At 39.9% G+C, this 26,520-nt stretch overlaps 3 protein-coding genes across 4 annotated transcripts; 1 reads left to right on the top strand and 2 right to left on the bottom strand.

The window, feature by feature from the left end:
• The first annotated feature begins 1,338 nt into the window (after window positions 1–1,338).
• LOC113164118 (pro-opiomelanocortin-like) lies at window positions 1,339–3,221 on the top strand. The gene is made up of 3 exons (XM_026363257.1): window positions 1,339–1,454; window positions 2,155–2,275; window positions 2,472–3,221. Exons 2-3 carry the CDS (start codon window positions 2,159–2,161, stop codon window positions 3,000–3,002), a joined length of 648 nt encoding a protein of 215 aa, XP_026219042.1. The 5' UTR covers window positions 1,339–1,454; window positions 2,155–2,158; the 3' UTR covers window positions 3,003–3,221.
• A 290-nt stretch (window positions 3,222–3,511) lies between these two features.
• On the bottom strand, window positions 3,512–17,013 carry LOC113164188 (protein EFR3 homolog B-like). The gene is made up of 22 exons (XM_026363358.1): window positions 16,797–17,013; window positions 14,694–14,770; window positions 14,342–14,469; window positions 13,447–13,597; window positions 12,074–12,195; window positions 11,738–11,887; window positions 10,982–11,077; window positions 10,163–10,241; window positions 9,614–9,749; window positions 9,344–9,496; window positions 9,149–9,260; window positions 8,999–9,050; window positions 8,485–8,657; window positions 8,202–8,277; window positions 7,614–7,775; window positions 7,036–7,167; window positions 6,750–6,817; window positions 6,245–6,378; window positions 6,065–6,156; window positions 4,610–4,658; window positions 4,363–4,469; window positions 3,512–4,229 (listed from the first exon to the last, which is right to left on the bottom strand). Exons 1-22 carry the CDS (start codon window positions 17,011–17,013, stop codon window positions 4,095–4,097), a joined length of 2,601 nt encoding a protein of 866 aa, XP_026219143.1. The 3' UTR covers window positions 3,512–4,094.
• Window positions 17,014–18,759: 1,746 nt separating this feature from the next.
• On the bottom strand, window positions 18,760–25,968 carry iqcb1 (IQ motif containing B1). Of its 2 annotated transcripts, XM_026360997.1 has the most exons (15): window positions 25,716–25,968; window positions 25,517–25,635; window positions 25,015–25,177; window positions 24,583–24,700; window positions 24,428–24,503; window positions 23,370–23,469; window positions 22,972–23,144; window positions 22,638–22,747; window positions 22,141–22,259; window positions 21,729–21,795; window positions 21,310–21,385; window positions 21,056–21,219; window positions 20,280–20,417; window positions 20,019–20,175; window positions 18,760–19,519 (listed from the first exon to the last, which is right to left on the bottom strand). In XM_026360997.1, the coding sequence occupies exons 2-15, from the start codon at window positions 25,626–25,628 to the stop codon at window positions 19,257–19,259; spliced, it is 1,836 nt and encodes a 611-aa protein (XP_026216782.1). In that variant the 5' UTR covers window positions 25,629–25,635; window positions 25,716–25,968; the 3' UTR covers window positions 18,760–19,256. The 2 variants fall into 2 exon arrangements, with proteins under 2 accessions (XP_026216782.1, XP_026216784.1); XM_026360999.1 differs by lacking the exon at window positions 25,716–25,968 and having other exon boundaries at window positions 25,470–25,614.
• Between the last annotated feature and the right edge of the window lie 552 nt (window positions 25,969–26,520).

Raw genomic sequence — 26,520 nt, 5'->3', positions numbered from 1 at the left:
GTAGGAAGGATTGTCAGTTCACGGTTCCTCAGTGACCAGGATTGGACACTCATGATCTAGAGGCTCCTAGAGTTTTATACAGATCCTGAATAACCAAGAAACAAAGATGTTTGGTGGATTAGCTTTAAAAAGAGCAGACGTTTCTGTTACCCCTGTTTCTGGTTTCATTAAAGCCAAAACAGAAGCTTCTGAGCAACATAGAGTCTTAAAATGAGGCCTTTAAGTGGGTCCAGAGGCTCCAAGCCAAGGTAGAGCTTTAAAGACAGGCTTCAAGTAGAAAGACTGCAGGTGGATGTGGAGTCGGAAAAGACCTGCTGAGCTCCTGTTTAGGTGAACATGGAGAAGTTCTTAGTGGACGCTGAGCCTTGAGTCCTAAAGAGGAAATTAAATGCTCTCTTTAGATGAAGAGAAGAGTAAACTGAGCTCTAAAAGGAAGACAGATGTTGAAAAGAGTGGACTTTAAGGATTAGAGCCCTACAAAGACAACTTAGAGCTTTTAAATGACACCTTCATTTAGGCTTTAAAGAAGGTTACTGTCGAACTCAAAGCCTTAAAAGAGGCTGTTGGTGAATACAGAGTCGAGTTCTCTAGAAAACGCCGTCACTTTCCTCTATGGTGCGTAATGACACAGACGCTCTACAGAATCAGAATTAGTGACAGTGGACGCTCACACAAAGACTGGACGCTGCAGCAGGTGGAGATCTGAGTAATCGAACACCGTGACCTGCAGGTTTGAATCCCGTCTTCCCTCCAGTGACGACATGTCAGTCCAGTGTTAATCTGCCAAATCTGCTGTCTGACATTTAACAGTGCGGCGGCTAAAGGAGGTTTTGATGGTTTGTCATCCAGAGAAAACCTGGTAAAACATGTCCAAGCAGTTAAAAAGTGAACATTGTCTTACTTGTTTTTGTTTGTTTGATAATTTACATATAGTTTAATTTGTCTCCTTGTTAATGGTTTAACCCTTTCTCAGATTATATAAGAATTCAAATATAACAGGTGTTGTCAGCATCTGGTAACTTTTATTATTATAGTGCAACAAGACCTGTTTTATTATCTACGAGACAAACTGTACGTGTGTGTATCACACATCATGACTGTACAGAGTACTTAACAGTATTGATTATTGAGAATTAGCTGCTGATCATGACAAATAAAATCCATCAGAAAGTGTGTTTGTGTGTGGGAGGAGGAAGAGATGATGTTTCATTGATTGTCCACTTGTGTGTTTCTGAGAATGAATGAATGTTGGTGATGACGTTGCTGTGTGTGTGTGTGTGTGCGTGTGTGTGTGTGGGTGCGTGTGTGTGTGTGTCCTTGGCTGACAGAATATAAAAGTCGGCCGAACGGTTCGAGCAACAACAGGGAAACAACAGAAATCTCCATTCGACGGCTGAACGACAAGAAAACATCAGCAATAAGAGAAAGATAAGACGAGGAGACAGGACAGCGCGGTGAGAACATTCTTTACTATTATTTAAATATAAATATTCGGTCTTCAAATTTCTAAATGTTTCCAAAACTAAAAATATCTGAGTTAAAAACACTAATAAATAATAACTTAATAAGAACTCTAGCGAAGTCTCTAATCATCAATTATCATTAATATTATTATTATATAATACATAAATAGGTGAGATGGAGGTGTTATAAAGTAAAGATGAAAACAGAGGGAACATAAGGAAAATAAGGCTTATATGAAGTATGTTAAGATTAAGACTACAATAAAATAAGATTAAGTAAAGATATGGTACAACAAAATTATTTTTCATTAATTAAAATTAAGAATTACATTTTAAAATGTTAAATGAATCATGCATTGTAATGTTTACTGAGTGGTGCAGTTTATCACTGTTTAGCCATTTTCTCAGAAAGCCGAGAAGTTTATATATAAAAAAAAAAAAAAACAAAAAAAAAGAATATGTATCAAATAATTATAACATATATTATAAAATATTTACATATTTATAAAATAAATACATATGTATATATTATCTACAATAACTAGGAAAAAGATTAAATAAAGTGAAACACAAAAGAAAACAAAATGATAAGAAGGTAAAAAAACAAAAACACCAAGAGTCAGTTTGTCTTTTTTTTACCTTATTATAATGATCAGTGATGTATGTATCCTCGTCTCTGATTGGCCCGCAGGAGAATGTGTCCTGTGTGGCTATTGGTGGCTGTGGTGGTTGTGAGTGGGACCAGAGGAGCCGTCAGTCAGTGCTGGGAGCATCCGAGCTGCCAGGAGTTAAACTCTGAGAGCAACATGATGGTAACATTAATAAATACACACTGTACTGAGTACTACACACTGTACTGAGTACTACACACTGTACTACACTACTTATACTACACACACATCTATCTTTACAGTGCACTGCAGACATGGCAGTAGTATTAACATATTAAAGGGCCCGGGGCCCCTAATGCCCTCCACCTTCACCCAGTCTCCTCTCCGTCTCCTGCAGGAGTGTATCCAGCTCTGTCGCTCCGACCTCACCGCCGAGACCCCCGTCATCCCAGGCAATGCCCACCTCCAACCACCTCCTCCAGCAGACCCCTCCTCCACATCTCCTCTGGCTAAGCGGTCCTACTCCATGGAGCACTTCCGCTGGGGGAAGCCCGTTGGCCGGAAACGCCGCCCGGTCAAAGTCTACACCTCCAACGGATTGGAGGAGGAGTCCGCTGAAGTGTTTCCTGGAGAGATGCGGAGGCGGGAGCTGGCCAATGAGTTGTTGGCGGCAGCAGCAGCCGAGGAGGAGGAGGAGAAGGTACAGGAGATGATGCAGGAGGCGGAGGAGGAGCAGCATCAGCAGCTCCTGGGGGGACTCCAGGAGAAGAAAGATGGTCCATACAAGATGAAGCACTTCCGCTGGAGTGGTCCACCGGCCAGCAAACGCTACGGCGGCTTCATGAAGAGCTGGGACGAACGCAGCCAGAGACCACTGCTCACACTCTTCAAGAACGTCATTAACAAAGACGGACAGCAGCAGAAGTGAGAGGAGGAAGGAGGGAGGCAAAAGAGAGAGAAGAAGGAAAAGCAGCAAACAGACAAGCTTAAACAATTTATTTCCAATAAAAAGCTCTAAACTGCTGAAGGTGACTGGGTCCTGAATGAGTGACGGAGAGAAACGAGAGAGTGAGAAAGATGTTTTGATATTTGTCGATCCATGTAAATAACTGTACATTTGATGAAAACATAAAGACATTTGCAAGCAGAGATGTTCTCTTCTCTTTAATTTGCACTAATGATTAAATCACAAATTTACATTTCAAGATAAATGTCTTACCTGAAATTCCGGATGTTAACAGTTTCATTTATTTGTTTAGATAGCTTTGAATATTAATTCATATAAACCAGCTCAAGCTGACAGATGAATATCATCAGGATCAAAAACGAACATTTAGTCAAACGTTTTTACAGCCAGATTCAAATTCTGCTAAATCAAGACAGATGCAGAAGAATGCATCATCTGTTTTTTAAATTAGCAAGAATAAAGTCAAAAAGTTCAAAAGTCAAAGTTGAAACGTTGAAAATAAAGTCGATAGGATGACATTTGGTGATTCAAGTCAAACTTTTAAGAATGAAATAAACTATCAGCCCATGTACTTAAAAACAACCTGAAGTTGACTTCATTATTGAAATGAAAAATAAAGACCTGGTCTTCGTCAGGTCCTTAAAGTCATGAAAATCAATTCAGAAAATAACCAAAAATGTTCCGTTAGTCAGGAGGAAACAGTTTAACACGGGACACAAAGCGGTTTTAGAGCTGTGGATAAATACAGAAATGAACTTAACAAAGTCACAAAGAATAAATTAAAAGAATCTGTCTGAGTACAGTTGATAACACACAGACAGCAGCAGGTCTGACTGTTAATACACAGTTAGTCAGGATCAAACTGAAGGAACACTGTGAGCCTCACACATTTACAACAGAACACATAAAAAGAAATAGAACCTGACTTTTAGGGACAAGAACATAATTCACGTTAATATTGTATTGCCTCCTCCTTCACGTCCTTCTCTACCTCCTCTTGTTGTCTCCTACCCTGTCTCCTTTTAAACACATTAAATCAATGTGTGTTTGCGTCTAATAGACACAGAGGTCGGGAAACTTCATCTCGTAGAGAGGTGTTGAGCGAGGCGGCGAGTGTCCGGACGGAGACGGAGGAGAACGTATGATGGAATTGAAGACCTGATCCAGTTTAGACTGAAGCAAAGACGTCTGGAGGGAGAAACAACAGAGGTTCAGGAGAACACAACACAACGACCTGTTTTTAATTTTAATTAAAAGTCAGAACGTTCTAATTACAGACAAACGAGTCTGACTGTTAAAACAAGAGTTGAACTGCTCTCACCCTGGATCCACAGGTCGCAGCGATTTCCTCGAAGGGAGCCGTCTGGAACTTCTCCACCACCTGCATCCTCCTCCTCCTCTCCTCCTCCTCCAAGCTCCCTCTGTCCTCTGAAGGAAAAAGGTTTGTTCTCGTTTTTATTTTAATATTAACATCAGTCGCTCTGAAAACAGACGTCATCAAAACCACAGATTCATTCTAACGACTAGAAGAAGAAACACGTTCACTTTATACTTAAAACGTCTTTTACCGATGGCGTTCTTCAGAGTCTGGAAGGTGATCTGCTCTGTGTGAGGCTTCTACAGACAGACAGGCAGAGAGAGAGACAGGACGTCATCATCAGACACACAGACAGGAAGAGAGAGAGAGACAGGACGTCATCATCAGAGAGACAGACAGGAAGAGAGAGAGACAGGGCGTCATCATCAGAGAGACAGACAGGAAGAGAGAGACAGGACGTCATCATCAGACACACAGACAGAGAGAGAGAGACAGGACGTCATCATCAGACACACAGACAGAGAGAGAGAGAGAGACAGGACGTCATCATCAGACACACAGACAGAGAGAGAGAGAGAGACAGGACGTCATCATCAGAGAGACAGAGAGAGAGAGAGAGACAGGACGTCATCATCAGACACACAGACAGAGAGAGAGAGAGAGAGACAGGACGTCATCATCAGAGAGACAGACAGGAAGAGAGAGAGAGACAGGACGTCATCATCAGACACACAGACAGGAAGAGAGAGACAGGACGTCATCATCAGACACACAGACAGGAAGAGAGAGAGACAGGACGTCATCATCAGACACACAGACAGGCAGAGAGAGAGACAGGACATCATCATCATACACACAGACAGGAAGAGAGAGAGAGACAGGACGTCATCATCAGACACACAGACAGAGAGAGAGACAGGACGTCATCATCAGACACACAGACAGGAAGAGAGAGAGAGACAGGACGTCATCATCAGACACACAGACAGGAAGAGAGAGACAGGACGTCATCATCAGACACACAGACAGGAAGAGAGAGACAGGACGTCATCATCAGACACACAGACAAAGAGAGAGAGAGAGACAGGACGTCATCATCAGACACACAGACAGACGGAGAGAGAGAGAGACAGGACGTCATCATCAGACACACAGACAGGAAGAGAGAGAGAGACAGGACGTCATCATCAGACACACAGACAGGAAGAGAGAGACAGGACGTCATCATCAGACACACAGACAGAGAGAGAGAGAGAGACAGGACATCATCATCAGACACACAGACAGGAAGAGAGAGACAGGACGTCATCATCAGACACACAGACAGAGAGAGAGAGAGAGAGACAGGACATCATCATCAGACACACAGACAGGAAGAGAGAGACAGGACGTCATCATCAGACACACAGACAGGAAGAGAGAGACAGGACGTCATCATCAGACACACAGACAGAGAGAGAGAGAGAGACAGGACATCATCATCAGACACACAGACAGGAAGAGAGAGACAGGACGTCATCATCAGACACACAGACAGAAAGAGAGAGAGAGAGACAGGACATCATCATCAGACACACAGACAGGAAGAGAGAGAGAGACAGGACGTCATCATCAGACACACAGACAGGAAGAGAGAGAGAGACAGGACGTCATCATCAGACACACAGACAGAGAGAGAGACAGGACGTCATGATCAGACAGACACCTCTTGTGTATCTGGACAGAACTGAGGGTCCATATCAATCTGCAGAGACACGACGTCTCCGATACTTTTCCTCTTAGACAAACGATCCTCCTCTGAAACACACACAAAGTACTTTAGAGTAAATTGAGCAGTATTATTTTCAGCAGTACTGTGTTTTACTACTCATTCTACTACTGGTACCTGTCAGCTGAGGTGTGTACGGTGTGTTGAAGCGTTCGACCTGTGAACTGTAGCTGCTTCCTGTCAGAGCCTCGCAGATGTTTGACTGGTTGAACAGAAGGACTTCGTCCACCTTCAGCTCACCTTCAGGCAGCCTGAACATGACGTAATCAGGTAACATGTTGTTTACTGCTGTTTATCCCGACTCGAGCTTAGTGAGACCTAAAACACTGTATCATCAGTACGTATCATAAGTTTTACATTATTAAAATATAAATTATAAAACAGAGAGGATTGGAGATCAGTGTTCAATCATCAGTCGTAGCTCTAAGTGTGAATTATAATATAATACAATTCTATATTATTATTACTATATGTTATATTGTTGTAATATAATATGAAACACTGACAGAATCACAGGTCTGGTGATTTTGTTGGTCTGATTGGTTTAGAAATGTTTCACTCAGATTTAATAAAAGCCCTAATGATCAATAAAAAGTTTAGGATTGACTCTGTTGGTTTTTACCTGGGTTTGTCACAGAACAGGTCTGCGGGCAGCAGGTGTGGAGCGTCCTTCTGACGACGCTCGATCACCTGTATTCACACACAACATAAATTAACTGCAGACACTGTCACTACAGTTTGATTATTTCTTACTAAACTCTCAAAGCTCTTCTGTCTCTAGTATTTTTCTCTCAATAAACTGTTAAAACGTTCTTAAACTTTCTCTCTCAATTAAAAAAATTCTAGATCTTTGCATCTATGATTCACTTTTAAAGTTTCACTGGGGGCAAATGTTGACGTCTCTTCACCTGTGCGACGTGCTGGTGGAGCGGTGGAGGTGGACCGAGCTGGGACAGCAGGTTGAGGAACGCAGCACAGAGGGAATGGACGCCACAGCGGTTAAACACTGACAGACACTCCTGATTGGACAATGCCAGCTCCTGTAAGCCAATCACAGAGCAGGAGGAGGACAATAAACTAGAAAGAACTAGAAAGAGCTGTTTCTGTTTTATGAGGGTTAGGATGATGGAACCTAGGGATGTAGTAAAGATGGAAAAGAGTAGAGGACCAAGAACTGTTCCTAGAAAGAAGATCAGCCAGTTGATTGAAGACTGCTCGTTCAAGGGTCTTGGCCAGAAATGAAAGAAAGAAGGGAGACAGGTCTGTAATTCTCCAGAAGGGAGGGGTCAAGAGTCGGTTACCAATTATTTCACCTTTAGCTACAGAACGTGAGCAGAAACAAACATTTCTTGAATGAGATCTCAGTCCTCTGTCAGACCAGCTGGACACTGGAGTGGAGCAAACACAGAGTGAACACATGAGTGAAGTGACGTTTGCTCTGCTCGCACCTTAACATCCTGATAATCATTACAACAGGTGTACCCACCTGCAGAGCGAGGACCAGTCGAATCAGGTCCACCACCATCTCCTCGTTGGCCAGTTCCACACTCAGGATGGCCAGTAGGCTGAAGAGTGCCTGGTAGTGGTTCTGTCCACTGTTCTCCTCCTTGCAGGCCAGGTAGACGTGTCTGTAGAGACGCTGAGCATGCTGCGTGAGCACACAAACAAACTACTGTTACAAACGAGGTTAAGAAACTGATTCTATTTCTACATCAAACTCTAATAAAACATCCTTATAAAGAAATGTTATGTCTCTGGGCAGGTTAACGTCTTTGTGTTGGGTCATGTAGGATGTGTGAGCTGTAGGAACAGGTCTAGACGAGCTCTGAATATGAGCTCGTATTCTTTTTTCCACAAAAACAAGTTTACTCATTAGAAATTATTCAAAGCACATCAGCCTTTTTCTTCTCGGTGAAAAATTCAGATGTGTGAAACGCATCTGTGAAAAACCTGTCGCTTATTTCCTGATAATATTTTCCTGAATGGAACTCACTAAAGAATAAATCCTGAATTCCATAATTAGTGACATTTAAAACCTAACATGCGTAGTTAATGATGTGTTTTCGGTTTTCACCTTCCTCATGAACAGGTTGTCCTGTCGAGACGATCTGTTCTCCTTTAGCTCCAACAGTGAGACATCAAACGACAATCTGCACACATACAGAAAGAGTTCCTGTCAGTCAATAACTGGGACAGAACAATGATTCTGAATAATCTAAAATTATTTTACTACAAACTGAAGGTTTCTGTGCAGTAACACCTGTCTGCCACAAGGTGCTGCCAGTTTATTTTGTTACAAACTGAAGACAGACCACAGTGTCCATAACCCTCTGGTTTGATTTCTGTTTTAGTTTCACCTGGCAGCATTGAGTTTGGCTGCGTTGTGGTGCCGGTCGATGAGTGAGGTGAGGATGGAGAGAACCAGCAGACGGATCTCTGGATCCTCCATCAGAGTGAAAGACAGCAGAGGCTCCAGGAAAGACGAGGGCAACGCCGTCAACAAATTATTGCTTTCATATCGCTCTGACACCTGAGGCAGAGACAAAGATAAGACAGCTCTTCAGCATCTGTTCGTTTTCTGGAAGAAAGAACATCTCAATCATAACACAACACAAAATCATATGAAAAATACAAACATCTGAAAGTTTATGAACCCTGGTCAGATGAGGTAATAACCTATTGTGTTATGTAGGTAGTTTGTACTAATCATGTAGTACTAGTAGGGAGGTACTGTAATGTCACAGTTTGGAGGTAGTTCAGTGGGTGGTTTGATAAGGGGGTAGAGAGAGAGAGGATATTTTCTTTTATTCTGAAAGGGGAAAACACAAGTACAGCTTCTTAAAATTAAAAGCAACTCTCAGTAAAACTCACCTGGAGCAGAGACTTCAGCAGCATCACCTGAATCATCCTGCTACCTTCAAACCTGAGACAACATGGACATGGAACACTCTTATTTTCCCATTTAAAATATTTAAAACATATAAAACCAGCTGTAAATTGAATAGTGTGAGTGCAGGGTACCCTGCATTGGGAGACCCGAGGGCGGGGTAGATACCAGGAACTGGGATCTTCCCCATGATGAACATCATGACCTCTGACCTCTGATAGACAGGAAGTGTGTTGGCAAAAGATCCTGGACACATAACACCAGTTGAAATGAAGAGAACACCTTAAAAACTGTACCACAGTGAGAACAAAAGCTGCTCAGTGTCTGACCGATGGTTTTGATGACGGCGTCCTGCAGAGTCTTCTCCTCAGTTGAGGTGGTTCTGTGTTTTCCAGCGGTGTCATAGTAACCAGTTAGCTCATAGTCCACGCTCTGCCTGAGCTGCCGCAGTAATGTGTTGAACACTTCGAGTACTGTCGGGCCTGAGCACACACAGAGGATCATTTAAATACTGCAGAGGATAAGTACTTGTAGTAGGATTACACTTAAAATACAGTGTACAGACACAGAAGAGATGAGCACAGAGGGCTCTGACTGACCTACAGATCCAGTAGCTTCTATCACAGCAGCTTCAGACAGGACCCTTACAATGCCTGCTCGGACAGAAGCGGGACTCCGGCTGTTAGCGTCCAGGTGACCCAACAGCTGCTGGATCACCAGATGGGAATGCTGAGACTGAAGAGTTAATTTAGTTCAGTTACAGTGTAAATGAGTCCAGGTATTCACACAAGTAAGTGAAATACAGTTTAGTTAAAAAGCTTTCAGTGCAGTGAAAGAACAATTCAATAAAGTAAATGTAGCTACAGTGAAGTACAATCAGTTATGGTTAAATATGTACATATTACAAAAGTCTGGTAAAGAAAATGTAAATGTTTTAAAAACTAAATCAAATAAAAAATGTATGATCTGTGTTTTAAACCAATGGACAAAAAAAAACTCACTTTTTTTCTAAATTAAGATTAAAATGTTGAATCCCCTCTCTGGCCTTTTACTTTTACTGTTTAGTTTATCAGTGTAAACTCACCTACGTAGTACTAGGTAGAATTATAGGGTACTACTTTATGTGTAGGAGCAGAGTAAGTACTAACTTGGATGGAGTACATGATGATCTGAAAACACTGAACAGCAAAGCTCTGTCCTTCCCAAAGACTGTGACTGTCCAGGTGCCTGAAAACACACCGAGGGTACAGGTGATACATGTACTGACAGCTACACATGGTTCTATACTACTACTGCAAACACCTGTGCTAATTCTACTACCACCATTACCACTACTACTACAACTACTGCAAAGACAGCTGCTTTCTAGTTCTTGTTTCCTTTTTTTGTTTTGGTGAGAAGTTTAGGTTAAATGTTATTAACATGATCTTTCTTTTACTAATGTAAAGGGAAGTTTATGTTTTGATTCTGATGTAAATAAAAAGTCAGTAGACTGTAGCAGGGTTATGATCACATATTAAAATCACTACGAGTACAGAACAACTAAACAAATGTACTGCGACTATTGGTGAAGCTGATTGAAATAATGATATATTCAGTGATCAGTAAATTTATTTTTTCACCACTCTTGAAAACTTGTATCCTTTATTAAAGTTATTAGAAACTGAAACTATAATAAAATAAAATGAAATAGATATTAGTCTATGGAATAAAAAACAAATTGAATCAATTCAAACCACTGGTGAAACAACTTAAAATGTTAAAATAAAAACAATTAGAATTTGGTGAATGGTCACTGAAAACAAACTAACAAATTAACTGTGTAAAGAGTGTGAACATTAACAATATCAATAATTGCATACTGTATATCTGAATATATTCCCTCTGTGATACTTACGTTACAATATTACCTAGTCATACTGCTTCTAATATTAATGTATCACAAGGTACAATATGTACGTACTTACATGAGAACAGGCCTGACAGCATTGTTAATGTGTCCATAAGCAGCTCGGCCCAACAGCTCCCGGAAACACACCTCGGTCTGCTCTGCTGGAGACTCACTGTACACACACAGTTAATTCAAGATTTTATAAACACTAACATACAATATTATTTAATATTAATATTAAATAAGTCAAGTTTTTAAACATTAGTATTCAACATTAATTAAATAAGTTACATGATGATGGTGACACCAACCAAACCATGTGCATATGTCGGTGAAGATTCTCTGTCGTCCAGGTGAAGTTATCTGGAAGTTGAGTCATGACAACTGGACGTTTTGTTAGGTTGAAGAGTTTCGCTTCTCATCCAACGGAGTCCAACAAAAGGGAGTCCAGTTGCCATGACTCAACTTCCAGACAAACTCTGTGAAATTCTTTTAAGCATTTAAGAAAAATTTAAAATTTTCATTTTATTTAACTGTCAAATAAATAAATAAATAAATATATATTCTGCTAATTTTACTTCCAAGTTTGACTGGATACTTAACTCGAGATCCAATAGCAGCTTTTTCCAACATCTTTCATTAACATCAAGAACATGAAGCAGTGTATTCTGATCTGAAATGCTTTTGTTTCTTGGCTAAAATCTGTCAGATTTAGTCTGAACATCAGAATCTAAACAAATATAAAATGTATAATATATAATGCAAACTTCTGTGCCCTTCATTCAAATGACCTCAATAAACCTACTAACTTCTTGATGGTAGGTGTGTTTACCTCTCAGTGTGCGTGTGTTTCTGCAGGTTGACCAGAAGAGCTGGAACAATCTGCTCCATGTGACGAGGCTCCCAAATGTTCACCAGCAGCTCGTTGTCCACCGTCTTCCTGACCACACCCTGAAGACCACGGATCCCAGACACACGGATCCTAAACACATACACCAACATGGAGGGAAGCTTTGCCACCTGACAGTAGATTGGACTGATCCCACACTTGTGATGAACAAACTGAGCCCCAGAAGTTGTTATATTCTGTAAAATTTACCAAATGAACCAAACACAACAACTAGTTCACAAGCTAAAACTAAATCTGGAAACAGAAAGTCCAGCTGACTTGTTTTGGATGTCGGGGTCTTCGTGTTCAGAGTGGCACATCTCACTGAAGCGAGACACGAAGAAGTCGTAGCTGCGATGATATGATGGTGTGTCCTCCTCAATGTTCGCAAACTTCACAAACTACAAAAAGATTAACAAGAAAGAAACTATCAACCAGTCTTGGTTGTACCACCTAGTAGCTCTTTAAAGAAACTTGTACATGCAATTAAATTGAGGTCAAAGCTGAATCTTTCCTTTGTGCTTCTGCCACAGTCCTGACTTTACCTGTTGAGCTGAGAGCTGTTCTGACACAGTTGCCTCTAAGGTTTATCTTCATGTTGTCAGGACACACAGCTTCTCATTCCTTATCTTTGATACTCTTGATGATGAGATTTATGTGGCTATTTCATGATGACACACAACCAAATGATGTTTTTCACACGTCAGTGCCTAAATTACAACAAACTTTTTACAGCTTAGCCAGAACAGAACTGCATAAAAAGTCACCAAATCATTTTTTTATTGTCTTGAAAACATCACTAATGTGTGTCCATTTATCCTTCTAAATGAGGCTGATTTATACTTTTATATCAGCAGACAATATTAATGGTTATTAGTTAGTCAGTTACAGTTTTATCTCTTTTATCAGATCTTAATTAATCTATGTTATTATTATGTTTTATTTGGCGTCAGTTGAGTTTATAATTAATTTTTATCTAAATGATTGTTTTTAATATTTTGTGCTTACTAACTGTTTTTCCTTTAATAGCTGGTCAGTCATATGTAAAGTTCTATGAATTGCATGAACCTGCACAAAAGTTCATTTACATATAAAGTTTGATTGATTAATCAAAGCAGTTAACTGATATTATCTACCACACAATGAAAACTGGACTGGAACTGTTATTCAACATAATTGCAATACAATAACATGCAGGAAAACAATAACAGAGGAATCTGGCAGAGATAAACCTGCTTTTAAACACACACTGATAATAATCCCTGTATTTGAGTATTTAAATATACTGTAAATTTTACAATGCAGCTATCAAGGCTAAAAGCCTACATAAATAAACATGTTACAACCATAATCTCTCTCCTCCCACTCTGTTCTACACTATACAAAACACACATTGTATTAATATTGAGAGTTCACTGTTCTCAAATGTAGAATATGAGGAGTGCTGTAATCGAGCATGTCTGACCTGGAAACACAGACCCACAGCGTAAAGGTTTGGACCCATGAAAGTTTTTTTCATTGTGGGTTTAAAAGTACAAAGCTTTATGTTAATAAGACAATAAACTAATAACCAACTTGTCACCGAATGTTTTTCATTCTTCAGAAAAGTAACAACTCTCAGAGATAAAGAAGAATTTCCACAGGTTACGTACAGAGTTGGTGGCGAGGATGTGGAGGTGTGGTTTGTCAGCTTCCAGCAGCAGACGCAGTGTGCTGAGGAAACTCTCCACCAGCAGGTTGATGCTCTGACAGTGACAGGCGAGCAGCAGCTGCTCCAACGCCTCCATCGCTATACAAACATACCTGGAAAACAGAGGTGGAATGTAGGTTAGTACATCTGGTACGTGGAGGTAAATACTGCACCTGACACTGTTAACTGCACTACAGGATTTACTGTTTAGTTAAGTTAAGATGTTTGCATACAAAACAGTAATACATATACAGTATAGGTAGGTTATAATATATATATATATATAAGTAGAGCTTGAAATATTCAAAGTAGTCGACTGGCAGAATTTTTTGGAAACAGTTTTGATCACTTTTTTGTTTTTGCATTTACTTCCAAACTTTTTTGCAGTTTTTCCTTGAAATGAGCTAAATAGTTTTAATAATTGTCATAATTAGAATGATGTTTACAAGACAAAATAATATTTAGTGATTAAATACAGCCTCACATAGAGTAGTTTAATTTGCTCCCCCTCAACTGACAATAGTAAAATCCAGCTTTTATATTATTATATATATTATTTATATGTGTGAGTATTAATCATTTAATGGTCTAATGTACAGTCACTGCAGAAAGCATTCAGAACCCTGTAATTTATTTTCAAATTGATAAAATTATAATTTACCACTGCCTATCAACTGGCACAAATACACTGTAAAAAGTGAAAGCGTCTGACTTCGACATTAAGAACTTCTTTTCTGATTATAACTAAATACTTTTACTCAGGAACATTTTCAGTGTAGTATTAACTACTACTAGAACAGATACAAGTATGACCCCCATCACTTTGTGTGTATTTGTGTGTACTTGTGTGCACAGACCCGTAGCGGTGGCGGTTCAACTCTCTGGTCAGACGCTCTGACAGGTAAGCTGCGATGCGGTCGAGTTTCTCCGGAGCTGACAGAGCAAAGAACGTCAGCTTCTCCATGTTGGCTTTCACCAGCCCGTCCTAATCACACAAACACACGTTACCAGGTGTTGTAGTAAAATAATTTAAACACTGGGAGAATTATAATTAACATTTTCTAAAGATAAGTCACTATTTTTATTTTATTAATGCCCTCAGACCTTACTGATAAGGCCATCTGTTTTTACTTGTTGATGATTTTACCAATGGCATCTATAGAGTAAATTGTACATCCTTTGTGATGGCTTTGTAGTGTCTGTGTTTACCTCAGGGTCTTCTGGGAAAATATTGTCAACTAGTCGCTTGTAGCGAGGACGCAAGGCCCAGCAACAACCACACAGACCTGAACAAAAAGACAGAGAGTTAACATTTACCTCTGTCTCTGAAGACGGTTTATTAAGAACATACTGCTGAGCTCAAGAACATTGAAAGGCCCGAACGACCACAGAAGACAACTTGTGAATGACAGCAGAATTCTTTACCTGGCGTAGAAACACCCTTTCACTGTAGTCGGCCAGATCAAGAAAATAATAAAGTGAATTAAATGAAAACAGGACTAAAGACCTGTCTCTCTTCATACACTACAGGTTCACAGGACCATGATGTGTCTGAAGAGTTAACCTCCTCAGTGCTTCCAGCTCTCCATCTCTCTCTCTCTGTTCAGTGTAATAGGTTTTGGGAGATTACAAGAGACAAGAGATCCACCACTGGTCATCAGCCAAGTCATAACACACACACACTACAATGCAGCTGCAGCAGTAATGCTACGTCTTAAGCGTTAATCCTGTGGTGGCTTGTTGCGTAATGTGTTTATATTGTTTTTGAGTTAGCAGAGCCTCACTGTCACTGGAGGGACACAGATTCAGTCCCTACATCATCATGTTTGAATGTGTGCATCTAGAATAGAAAACTGTGATTCAGAAAGATGGTACACCAAAGGTTTTGTGGACAAATGGACAAATATACCCTTAACTCATTCATTTATTGTTCTTATATTAAATGTAGTCTGGGCAAATACATTTTACAACCCAAAGAGACATTACTTGTCTAGAAAAGTACTAGAACTCTATTAAAACACTACTGAACTTGATGCTGTTGATACCATGAAGGTACAAGTAGAAGGATACAACTTCAACTGACCCAGATTACATGATGTATGAATTATTGTGGCATAATTTACTATTATAATTATTTTTAAAGCTGAAATTCCAGTTTGACTAAAACTTTGAAGTTAAAATCTAAATAAAACTTCATAAATTAATGAATAATGTTAATAAACTACATTGATGTATGTATGTGTACATTTGTTATTTTGTGCACCATAAAATGTATTAATTTGTTTTTTAATTATTATAATTTAATTATTTGTATAATAACTGACTCATCACTGTGAGCATCAATATATAAAAACATTTAATTAAATACATGTTAATAAATGTTAAAATATTTCTTACCGTACATGAAGACAACTCCTTCAGCTCACGTCCACATTCACTTCAATCACGCACACACACACACACACACACACACACTATAAACCCGCCTCCTTTCAATCATCGTCATCCCTGACAGGAACAGTCTGTGTTCTGTGAATAAATGTCTGCAGATAATATTGAAAATGTTTTTACTGCAGATTAGCAGATTTAGGATTTGATGCTAACTTCCTGTTAATTGTTAATGAGCTCTGTTTGCTGTTGTAAAAGTGGCAGCATAGCATTAATATTTTCACCAGCCCTTCGCTCTCTGATTTTTCTCTACACTGTGAGTGTGATCCGGGCCATGTGCAGCAGCTCAAGCTCTCCTTATAATCTGCTCGGGATTTATTTTATCATTCAAGCAGAAAAAAAAAATGTCAGAAACCTGCGGCACTGGGGCTGAAACACACAACATGGAGGGTGATTTAGTGACTAAATGCAGTAAATCTCTGCTACAAGCAGAACCTGTAGAATCTACAAAGAACAGTACTTCATTAATTTCAGCTCTGGACAAAGTCATGCTCCACCTCTCCACAAAACCTTTGTCAATAAAAAGATTTTTTGTCCACAATATAAAAATATATAAACACTACTACAAAACAGGTTAGAGCTAGTACTGCTACTACTATTACTACACAACATCTACTTATAGGTTACTTTTTTCCAGATCATACATAAATACCAAAAGATTTAAAAAACCCACCTTTCATAACTGCTAAGTTTAAAGTGCAAAGCTTTATATTTCCTTCCTCTCCTTTTTAATTATTTAACTAATTATATCACGTTGATGATGTATTAACTGAAGGTTTTAGGGCTCAATAATAAGGCACATTATAACATACAAACTGTTTTATCAGTAGCAGTACTGTTAGTAGTAGCAGTAGTATCTGTTACCTCCAGGTGTCTGGTGGTCCAGCACAGAGCAGCAGTCCTGCAGCAGCTGTCGTGGAGCCTGTGGTACCATCGGCATGGCGACTGCCCGGGGCAGCGACATCCCCCTGGGTAGGCTGGGTAAACTGGGCATCGTGATGCCTCTGGGCAGGGAGTCGAGCAAGGCAGGCATGGTTACCACCCGGGGCACACTGGGAATCTTGGGGAGAGTCCCTGGCATCTCTGTGGAGACCTTAAGGTGGAGGAAGAGGAGGATAAAATACAGGGACAAGAAGAAGAAGTGGTGGAGGGGGTTAGAAGGTTAGAGGAGGTGAAAATCTGGATTGGGGTAAAAATCCTTCTTTCTCACATTCCTCTGAATCTTAACCCCTTCACTCCAACGGCTGAACCTCTGAACATTGGTTGTTCAAATGGAAGCTTCCAGCACAAACATAATGAGAGCTACAGCACTACAATCAGAACTCAACGTTGTTAGCTGCAGCTTGAGTACTAGAAGATGACAGCAGAGAGAAGTTTAATGAATGGACCAGGTAGGAGTCATCGACAAAATATCCCAGAAACAAAATAACCTCAAACAACCAAAATAAGAAACTGAACAGTGTAAAGCAGCACAAAGACAGAGAATTTCCATAAAACAACACAAAGTTAATGCAACACATGTTGTTAAGTGGTTGTTTTGTGTGTAGTGTTGGGAGTTTTGACACAAAGGCTGATATGTAGCCTTCAATCTTTACTCTCAGGTCTGTACATCTCATGGGAAATAAATCAGGAAGTCCACAGTGACACCTTCACATGGTTAATACAAATGTTTAAAGCATAAAAAGGGACGAGAAACATTTTTGGACTAAAACCAGTTTTTGTTGTGTGGTTTTATTTATAACTGTGTAAGTTTCATATTTCATAGGCACTTCATTTGAATTATGCACAAACATCTTAATTTGTAAAGTAACTAAAGCTGATAAGATAAATGTAGAAAGTAAAAAATACATTTAACTCTCAATAGTAAAGTAAAAGTACCTGAATTTGTACTTAATTACAGTAGTTGACTTCAATTTGTATCCAAGTATCATAAAAGGGGAATACTAGAACACACACACAGCTCCTACCTGGTCGTCTCCAGTGTTGTTCTCTTGCAGTTGTTTCCCTCTAACACACCCTGACCACCAGCAGCTTATATAACATCTGCTGAGCCTCTGCTGGCCGCGATCAGACCAGTGATCAATGGCTGTGATCGATAACGCTGCTCTGCACACTAGAACACCTCAGACATTACAGCACATGTTGGGGACATGTCTTCTTTACATCTACTGTTGTTGATGTAGAAACAAATTCCACATCATTCTGCAGATTTTATTGCTGATGACATATTTAACTATTGATCCAGAGTTTGAGTAAAAAGACATCAGTGTATGGTGTGTAGTGATGATGTCATTCTTATATCAGTACCATAAAAACATGGGCAGCTTCCCCTCCTGCCATCCAGGGCACACTGCTGGGGGACAGGCTCCCTCTGGTGCTTAATGCTGGTTACTGCAATACTGACATCCCCACATCCATGAGCTACATCAGGTGTTTCCAACCATGCAGGACCCTGCCCTGCTTGTTTCCCATCACTCCCGTCCCCACTGCTGATTACCTGGATCACAGCTGAAAGATACCATCTCACATGAGGGCAGGGTGGGGGAAGATAAAGTGAACTGGTATCTTTCAGCTTTGGATCGACTGACTGTGACTTGTCACGAGGAAATAATGTCAGACTAGAAAAAATGAAAATAAAACCATTTCTGATCTTTAATCGTGTGATTCTGTGTCTGACCCTACCTGTGTGAGTATGGGATCTTCATCTCTGCTGAGGAAAATCTAGGGTGAACACACCTGCCTCTCTGACTGCTGTCAAGATTCAACCTGGGTAATTAAACAGAGAGGAAGTAAACTAAAAGTAAACAATACCTGCAGACAGGTAGAGTACGCTGAGGTCAGGACAAAAGGAATGGGTCAGAATCACAGGTGAAGATCTCTGAAGCTTTAAAAGATTATTTACGTGTTTTGTATTTGATAAATTTAATGAATTTTCAGAGTTGGACAAACTAACTAGGCATACAACACTTGGACACAATAAACAATTCAGCACAATTATACCATACATACAAAGATAAAGTGATAAACATCTGGCTTCTGAAGCTGGTCTGACTCCAATCTAGTCGGTACAAGCTGGAAAACTAGTTTACAAAAGTGAGCTTTACACATTTCCCTATGTTTAAAAAATATTCATTCTTGGAAAAAGGGCACGAATGACTGCAGAAAAACATCTGTGAACCACTTTTAGCTGAAACTTCGTGAAAAATAATTAATAATACAGAAAATAATACAAATGTGATCAAAACCAACAGAGTTTCAACTCGGCCAGTGAATTAACTGATAACTGAATCCCAGGTCTACTGAGACCAGAGACCAGTCTACAGGTTAAAGGTTTGTTCCATCCACCTCAGTGTGTCTGCTGACACCTGCTGACCCCCCCACATACAGTCCTCCAAACTCCGCCTCCAGCTCCTGCAGGGAGGAGAGGGCAAATATGTCAGTTGTCTCTCCCAGTGTCCTCCACCACGGCAGCCGACATGCCTGCAGCATTGCATTGTGGGCATCACGTGCACGAGCGGCGATGGGACCTGAGGGGCTCAGGAAAGACTCAGCATCTGTTGCTGTGACAACAGAAAGAGGCGGGGCATCTGTGGGGGGAGGGGTTGATTAGTTACAGGTCATGTAGACGTTATTGTCTGACTTTCAGTCGCTGCTGCAGCAAAACAGCTGAATTTCCAGGTCTTTATAAGATGTTTGATGTTGTGTATATGCCACTGTAATTTTATTTCTCTACTCAAATTTTTACTTAAATATGACGAAACTGATTCTGATTGGGACCAATCCCCGAGTTCTAAAGTTCCTAAAGTACAGTACAGTATATTTACTGTATGTAGAATCGAATTTTCCCCCATGTGAACATTTGTGGACGTTGTCCGGAGATTGGATTTATATATTTAATCATTCACTTTATGTAAAATACTCACGCTATAGGTGAACAAGTGCTATCATGTAAGATAAGAAGCAGTAAAAACTTGCAGACAGAAAATTAAGTCTGAATATCTGGATTTAGTGATTCAAGTCAAGTGGATAATTTCTGCTTGAGGGAGGAAGAGAGAAAGAAAGAAGAGAGGAAGTGTGTAATTGAACCTCTGAGCAGCTCCAGCTGTGTATGTGTGTGAGCCAGCAGAGCCTCCGTCCTCTGCTCCTCCCTCCTCTGCTGCTCTCCTCTCTGCAGCTCCGACAGCAGCAGCAGCTGCACCTCCTCATGGAGACGCTCGCACTCCTCAGGAGACACACGGGGCGACTGGAGAGAAACACAAGTGGCCGGTCTATGAGTAGTACCCAAAGCATCATGGATAACAGTTGTGACAGTATTTATAGTTTAAGTATTAAGAGAGAAATTCTTACAGGATGCACAGCGATGTATTCCTCCACCTGTCTCTGTAGCTCAGCCTTCCGGCTGTCTGTCAAACCTTTCTGACCAATCCAGAAAGGGGGTATGGGCACGGATTTCACTGCTCGTCGCTTCTGCAGAAAATGACTGACCTGAAAGAGGAACGAGCCTGAAACATTAGTCAGGGGCTCACGCTTTTTACTTTACTGTATATCTTCTTAGTGACACACATAACTGTGAAAACATTGTGTAAGTGTTCAATAAATAAAGTAATTATTACTATTTATTACAGGAAAAATGTGAAAACATTCTGGTGCTGACTAGTTTAAAGAACTGTCGTAATGTTCAGATTAATGAACACAGGACCACACTGATTATAAGACAAACCCCTGTTTCCCATCATATAAGGTCAAATTAAATATAGTTTAAAGTTCTGTGTATTTTGTCTGTCACAGACTCACACTCCCTCCTGTCAGAATCTTTTTCTCTGACAGTTTTCTCATCATCAATGGCAGCTGTAAATCTGGCAGTGTCTCATTGTCACAATTCATTTATTTCCTCTGTGGCAGCAGCAGAATCTCCTGCAGGTTTAACTGGACTAACAAAACACTAGTGCTGAATAACTGTGAAAGATTCACTAAATCTAAAACAATCACTGCCCTAACAACATTAAGGCTACATACAAACAATAGTGCAACAGAAAAGACATCCTGTTGTATATTCAAACTAGTATAGTGGTTGTGATAAGATTACAAGCTGGAGGATGCATCATGTCAGTGAGAGTGTGTACCGCTCTCTGCAGAATCCTGGCTGCTTGATGCTGCATGAGTGTTTGCCTCAGTGTGTGTCTGTGTGTGTTGTTGTAGCGTCGTCTCTCTCTGAAACCTCTCCAATAGCTCTGGATCACCACAGCCGCACGACGCTCGCACTCCTGCAGGTACGACTGCACCTGGTCTGAGCACAAAGAGCATCAACCATACACAAAAATAAAAATACTACTGGACTATAATAAATGAAAGCAAGAAAAACTGTGTGTGTATTTACCAGGAGGCAGCAGTTGTAGCAGTTGTCTCTGTTTTTGGTGGAACTCCCTCCTCATCTGCTGACGTCTCACACACACCTGAAACACAAGGAAAACACACAAAGACAACATCACGTTAATTTCTTTTGCTGAAGGTGAAACTGTCCAAAATCCAAGCAGGAAGTGAAGACAGGTGCAGAAAGGCTGGTGTGGAATCACCAGGGAAGAATTTCAGAATTCAGGAATTCACTTAGTGACTCCAAAGACTTTTCCGTTAGCTTGTCTATTTGGAGTCAACAAAGTGTCCTAAACATATTTAACCTCTGCTGCTTTAGTAGGGTCACATATAAAGAATGGATACTGTTTGCATCGTTTTGTCTCTCATCTCTTAGATCATGTCAGTATTGCAGTATTACTTCAGATTTTATTACTTCAGTTTTACCTGGTACTTTAACTCCTCATCCCAGTGCTTTGCCTCCTTCTGTTTCTGCTGCTGCCTCCTCCGAGCCCTTAAAAAAACACACACACACACACACACACACACACACATCCAGTGTTAAAAATGACCTGGTCTTAAACGAAGTTAAACCCACAAAATATCAGGGCTGCAACTAATTATTATTCTGTTTATTTCTTGACTTACCATCAAAAACTGCAAAGTCAATTTGAGTTTCCAATAACAACAAATGTCTACTTTATTCAAATGTATCAAACTTTTCACATTTTAGTAGCTTATCCAGCTTTAGCTGTTCCTCTGAACATCAAAAAAAGACAAGACGTAGATTTACAAAAATGTTGAACTGTTCCTTTAAAGCTAACTGTGGTGCAGCTGGTTTTAGTACAGAAACAGTTACCTGTATCTTCTCTGCAGGGTGCTGACAACCCTGTTGAGACTCCTCACTCTGCGCCTGGTCTGATACGACCTCCAGGCCGCCTGGATCACACACGCTGCTTGCACATGCTCAGTATTCGACTACACATAGAGACAGAAGAGGGACAGAAGGACGCATTCAGAGTCCTGTAAGTGCATGTTTGCCTTACATGCATCTAAGCCTTACTGAACATTATCTCCTATCTGAACAAAGTCTATTTAGCATGTTTATATGTTATTTTGATCTGCACATGTATAAAAATAATAATTAATTAATCATTATTATTGATAATAATTATTGTAATGAGGCTATTTTAGATCACTTTGATCAGCTGCAGCATCACTTACAGATTTCCAATGACAGGGTCTATCAAATAAGTAATACTGCCCTGTGTCTGCTCACTGCAAAAAAGCTTTGTTACATCCTTTAAGATGGAAGACCAGAATGACTCGGACTGAATGTCCCAGAGAAAGTAAGACCTGTGAGTGACTTGTCGTGCCTCTGTCAGATTGGATAAGTGAAATTAATTGATCCACATCCTGGTCAAAACCTTGTCCCCTCCAGTCTTTGTCCAGCAGGCTGTCCAGACCTGCAAAGACCAAGAGAGAATAATCTTTAACCTTTTAGTTGTGTGTAAGTTGAGTCATGGCAACTGGACTTCCTCTTTGTTAGGTCGAAAAGTTTCACTACTCATCAAGTAGCTTCTTCAGCCTGTCAAGTTCCAGATAACTTCACCTGGATGACTGAGAATCTTCACTGAGGCAGTTTCTACCCACTGATATGACAAATATATCAACACGAGTGACCTCTGACCTTTGAAGCTGAGGAGGAGGGGGTGGAGTCGGAGGTCCAGCTTATTGGCCATGAGGAGGATCAGTCTGACAGAGGCAGCACCCACTGCTGAATCAGAGCTGACGGCTAATTGTCCAACAGCCTCGTTTAGCAGCAACAGGACGGAGTCATCACTCAGCTCAGAGAGGAATTCTCTGCAGAGCGAGAGAGAGCGAAAAAGAGAGAGAGTGAGTGGGGGAGAGAGACTGTCAGTTTGAAATTGAATTGTTAAGAAAAACATTATGTTTTTTAAAACTAAACACAAAGCAAAAGAAAAATAAAGTGTTGTTATGATATTAATACAGGAAAATATTATCATAGTGAACATTTAAAAAAAACTCATCATTAGATATTATGTACCATATCTTCATGTGTGTTACCTGCTGACTGTGCAGGTCTGGACCCACAACTGGATACAGAGCAGAGAGACAGTGACATCCTCCCACATCTGGATCTGCTCATAGTGAGCAGAGCTGAGAACTGCAGAGACACATGAATAAGAGGGAAACTGTTACATTCATTCATACTGATCTCCCTCTGTCTGTGGCTCACTGACTCCTACTGAAGCTAATCTGCAAATAAACTAGAGTGTGAGCTCTTTATAATGAAGGAATGTGATACCCAGAGCAACAGCAGCGTATCTGTAAACTGTACATTAAAATTACATGTAAGGCCAGAACAAAGAACATGTGGTGTCCTGTCAAGAACAAATGAATGTGCTGCACAATGTGCTAATCATAAGATCAGTAGATAGAAAAATTACACAGTGAAACTTTACATGAATCATTTTAGTAGATTTTATATACAATTTGCTTAAAAAACATACTTAAAGTGTAAAATTAAAAAACAAAAAAAAATGTGCAAAATCCAGTTCCAGCACATCTAAATACTAAAAACTATATAATCTCAGTGTGAACACAGACAAGTTAAAGTCAAGAACGAGGCCACAACAAAGTCCAAGTGTGAGCACAGAACATTTTAGTCCTGAGGTAATTTAATTATTTTAAATTTCAAAAATTAAACTAAAGCCCATTTACTTCCAATAGATTTATTAGGATTATGATCTCAGTGACTGTCAGTACTGTAACTGCAAAGTATTTTTAAAAATGTGGTCATAGTGTTCTTTGTCTATCATAAATGAATAAAAAGGATCAAGGAGTCCATACTGTGATTGTCACTGTCTATATATTTTAGGAGAAAGAAAAGAGGATACCATCAAAAGATCTGTATGATCTGCATCTGTATGAAAGCAGGAAACTATAATATTTAAAATTTACTACAACAAAGTTAGAATTATACACTTCTTAGTCGAGTCTGCACAGGTGATTTGGTGAAAAAAGACTGTCTGAAACAGATGTACAGTAGTACTGTTAACAAAACCATGGGATCAATAAAATACCGCTGCATACACTGATCAATAAGCAGTGAGGTGACTGACCCTGTGTGGTGAGCTGTATGTGGGATCTGAGCAGCCAGCCGACTGAATCCATCACCTTCCTGAAGAGAGACGTACACTGACAAACAGACAAGGAGAGACACCACTACAGTTTCTGGAGAAATTGGTTGAGTTTTTATTGATCAGGTGAACCTCACCTCTGCTCGCCTCATCAGCTGACTGGCCAGTGACAGGAGGCTGTCCATGACTGACGGCAGGAAAAGCCTGTAGAAGGCCTTAGAGTTTTCACCAGGTTCCACCCCAACACAGCAGGAACTGGACAGACAGACAGACAGGTGTATGGATGTCAAATAAATCCTCTATATGAACTGAAATCTGTTGTGTCTTAGTTACAAAATCAAAACATATCAGTTTTTCTGTTACTGACTTTGAACCAACACAAAGTAAAATTAGCCTGGTGTATTCAGCTTTAATTTAAAACATTAACATTTGCACGTTTGCTTATGCAAGTAAACCTTTAATTACAGGTTTTTTTTTATATTTTAAAGCTTTAAAATATCTTAAAATAACAAGCTAATCATATCCTATAATTTGCTGACAAGATTACAGTAAATCAGTCTGAAGTGTACCTGGTGAGCTGGGCGAGTGTGGCTGCAGCGCTCCAGTTGACTCGCAGCCTTTTAGGATCCAGAGAGGAGACGCAGTGACTCAAGATGCCGCTCTGATACAACAGAGACTTCACACGAGTCAACATGCTGCTGTCGGTCTGCAGAGCTGCCATGTTCAGAGCCTCTGACAGAGACACACACAAACAATAACACACTGTTAACAACAAGTGCCCAGATATTATTTGTGGCAAAGGGTCTTAGTAAATAAATGAAGCACAGAATCCACTGTTCATCTTGGCAGCCTGGAGATGCTTTTACAGAAATCTCCATCTTTTTATTTATGAATGTTAACCTCCTTACAATAAACATGAACCTTTTACACTTGAACTGACAAACCACTGGTTTTGGTCTCTGACAGGTTAGACCATTTCTGATGAGGGAAATCTTTCCATTCCTTTAATTTAAGCCCAACTAACCCTTGACATAATGTGTGTTGTGCTAAGTCTGATGCTGGTTGTCTCACTGTTCAAACCGCTGTTCAGCAGCTTTATTTTCTGCTCCGGGTTCAGGTCTTTGTCCTCCAGCTGCTTCTTCAGCTCTGATACCAGAGCTTCCACCTCCTCCACCCCCTGCATCAACAGTCTGGCAACCGAAGAAAATATTCTGTTGTAATAACTGTAAGTAACATTGGGATAATAGAGGCAGACAACTTCCCACTTCACCTGTTAATATCTGCTCCAACTCGTGCTAACACCTGCTAGCACCGTCGGCGACCTTTGTTCTTTGTTTTATAGTTTAGGCGAAGAATTCCATACTATTAGCTGACATTAAAAAGTAAATTACAGTACGTTACATAAACGCCCATTTCACTCTTTAATTTTTAAACGGTGATTTAGAAACGCCAAGAAGCTACAAAACAATAAAGTTAGCTAGCTAGCTGTTAGCTTTCAGCAGTCGACCAAGCTTCTATGTTTCTACGGCAACATGACGTCATGACGCTGCGACGACGCACGCCCCTCTGCACCAAAATAAAACAATAAAACTATGAATTTAATGTGAGACTTTAAATACTTAACTGAATAAACAGAACCCCTTTGGTTATTTAATTCTATTATACATAATAAATGTTCGATACTGAGCTGTGCAGTTGTACATCATACTATAGTACACGGTACATTTAATCAAGTACTGTACTACAAAAGTACTTGTGCTTCACTTGAGTATTTTATTTTAATATAATGCAGCTTTGTCTGCACCATTTGACTTTTCAGAATTACACACCACACCATATAATACAAAATAAGACGCATCGCTGCAGATCAGCTAATGTAAAACAGTACTTCACATTAGTCCAACTATACACAACTGCACTAGTAAAAATGTAAAACTAAAAAACAATATTAATCTAATTTTTAAAACATCAAATAGAACTAAAACAGTCAAAAGCTCAATTTCTGTATGAGTACTATTACTTCTAGTTCCTTTGTACTTTTTTGAATCTACTTTTACTTGTAACCGAGTGTAGTA

The sequence above is a fragment of the Anabas testudineus genome, chromosome 2, assembly GCF_900324465.2.
Source record: "Anabas testudineus chromosome 2, fAnaTes1.2, whole genome shotgun sequence".
NCBI classification, from domain to species: Eukaryota; Metazoa; Chordata; class Actinopteri; order Anabantiformes; family Anabantidae; genus Anabas; species Anabas testudineus.
The sequence above is the reverse complement of the archived record's forward strand: the minus strand, read 5'-3'. Positions and strand labels throughout refer to the sequence as shown.

What these genes read in the sequence shown, in the direction of transcription:
- LOC113164118 (XM_026363257.1), top strand. Translation starts at nt 2,159, where the DNA reads ATGTGTCCTGTGTGGCTATTGGTGGCTGTGGTGGTTGTGAGTGGGACC. An exon ending in ACTCTGAGAGCAACATGATG is followed by an intron (nt 2,276 to 2,471) that starts GTAACATTAATA and finishes CGTCTCCTGCAG; the next exon opens with GAGTGTATCCAGCTCTGTCG.
- LOC113164188 (XM_026363358.1), bottom strand. Translation starts at nt 17,013, where the DNA reads ATGCCAGGGACTCTCCCCAAGATTCCCAGTGTGCCCCGGGTGGTAACC. An exon ending in GACCCCGACATCCAAAACAA is followed by an intron (nt 11,888 to 12,073) that starts GTCAGCTGGACT and finishes GTATGTGTTTAG; the next exon opens with GATCCGTGTGTCTGGGATCC. An exon ending in ACAACCTGTTCATGAGGAAG is followed by an intron (nt 7,776 to 8,201) that starts GTGAAAACCGAA and finishes GTGCTCACGCAG; the next exon opens with CATGCTCAGCGTCTCTACAG.
- iqcb1 (XM_026360997.1), bottom strand. Translation starts at nt 25,628, where the DNA reads ATGCAGGGGGTGGAGGAGGTGGAAGCTCTGGTATCAGAGCTGAAGAAG. An exon ending in CAGACCTGCACAGTCAGCAG is followed by an intron (nt 23,145 to 23,369) that starts GTAACACACATG and finishes CTCGCTCTGCAG; the next exon opens with AGAATTCCTCTCTGAGCTGA. An exon ending in ATGAGGAGTTAAAGTACCAG is followed by an intron (nt 21,386 to 21,728) that starts GTAAAACTGAAG and finishes CTTGTGTTTCAG; the next exon opens with GTGTGTGTGAGACGTCAGCA.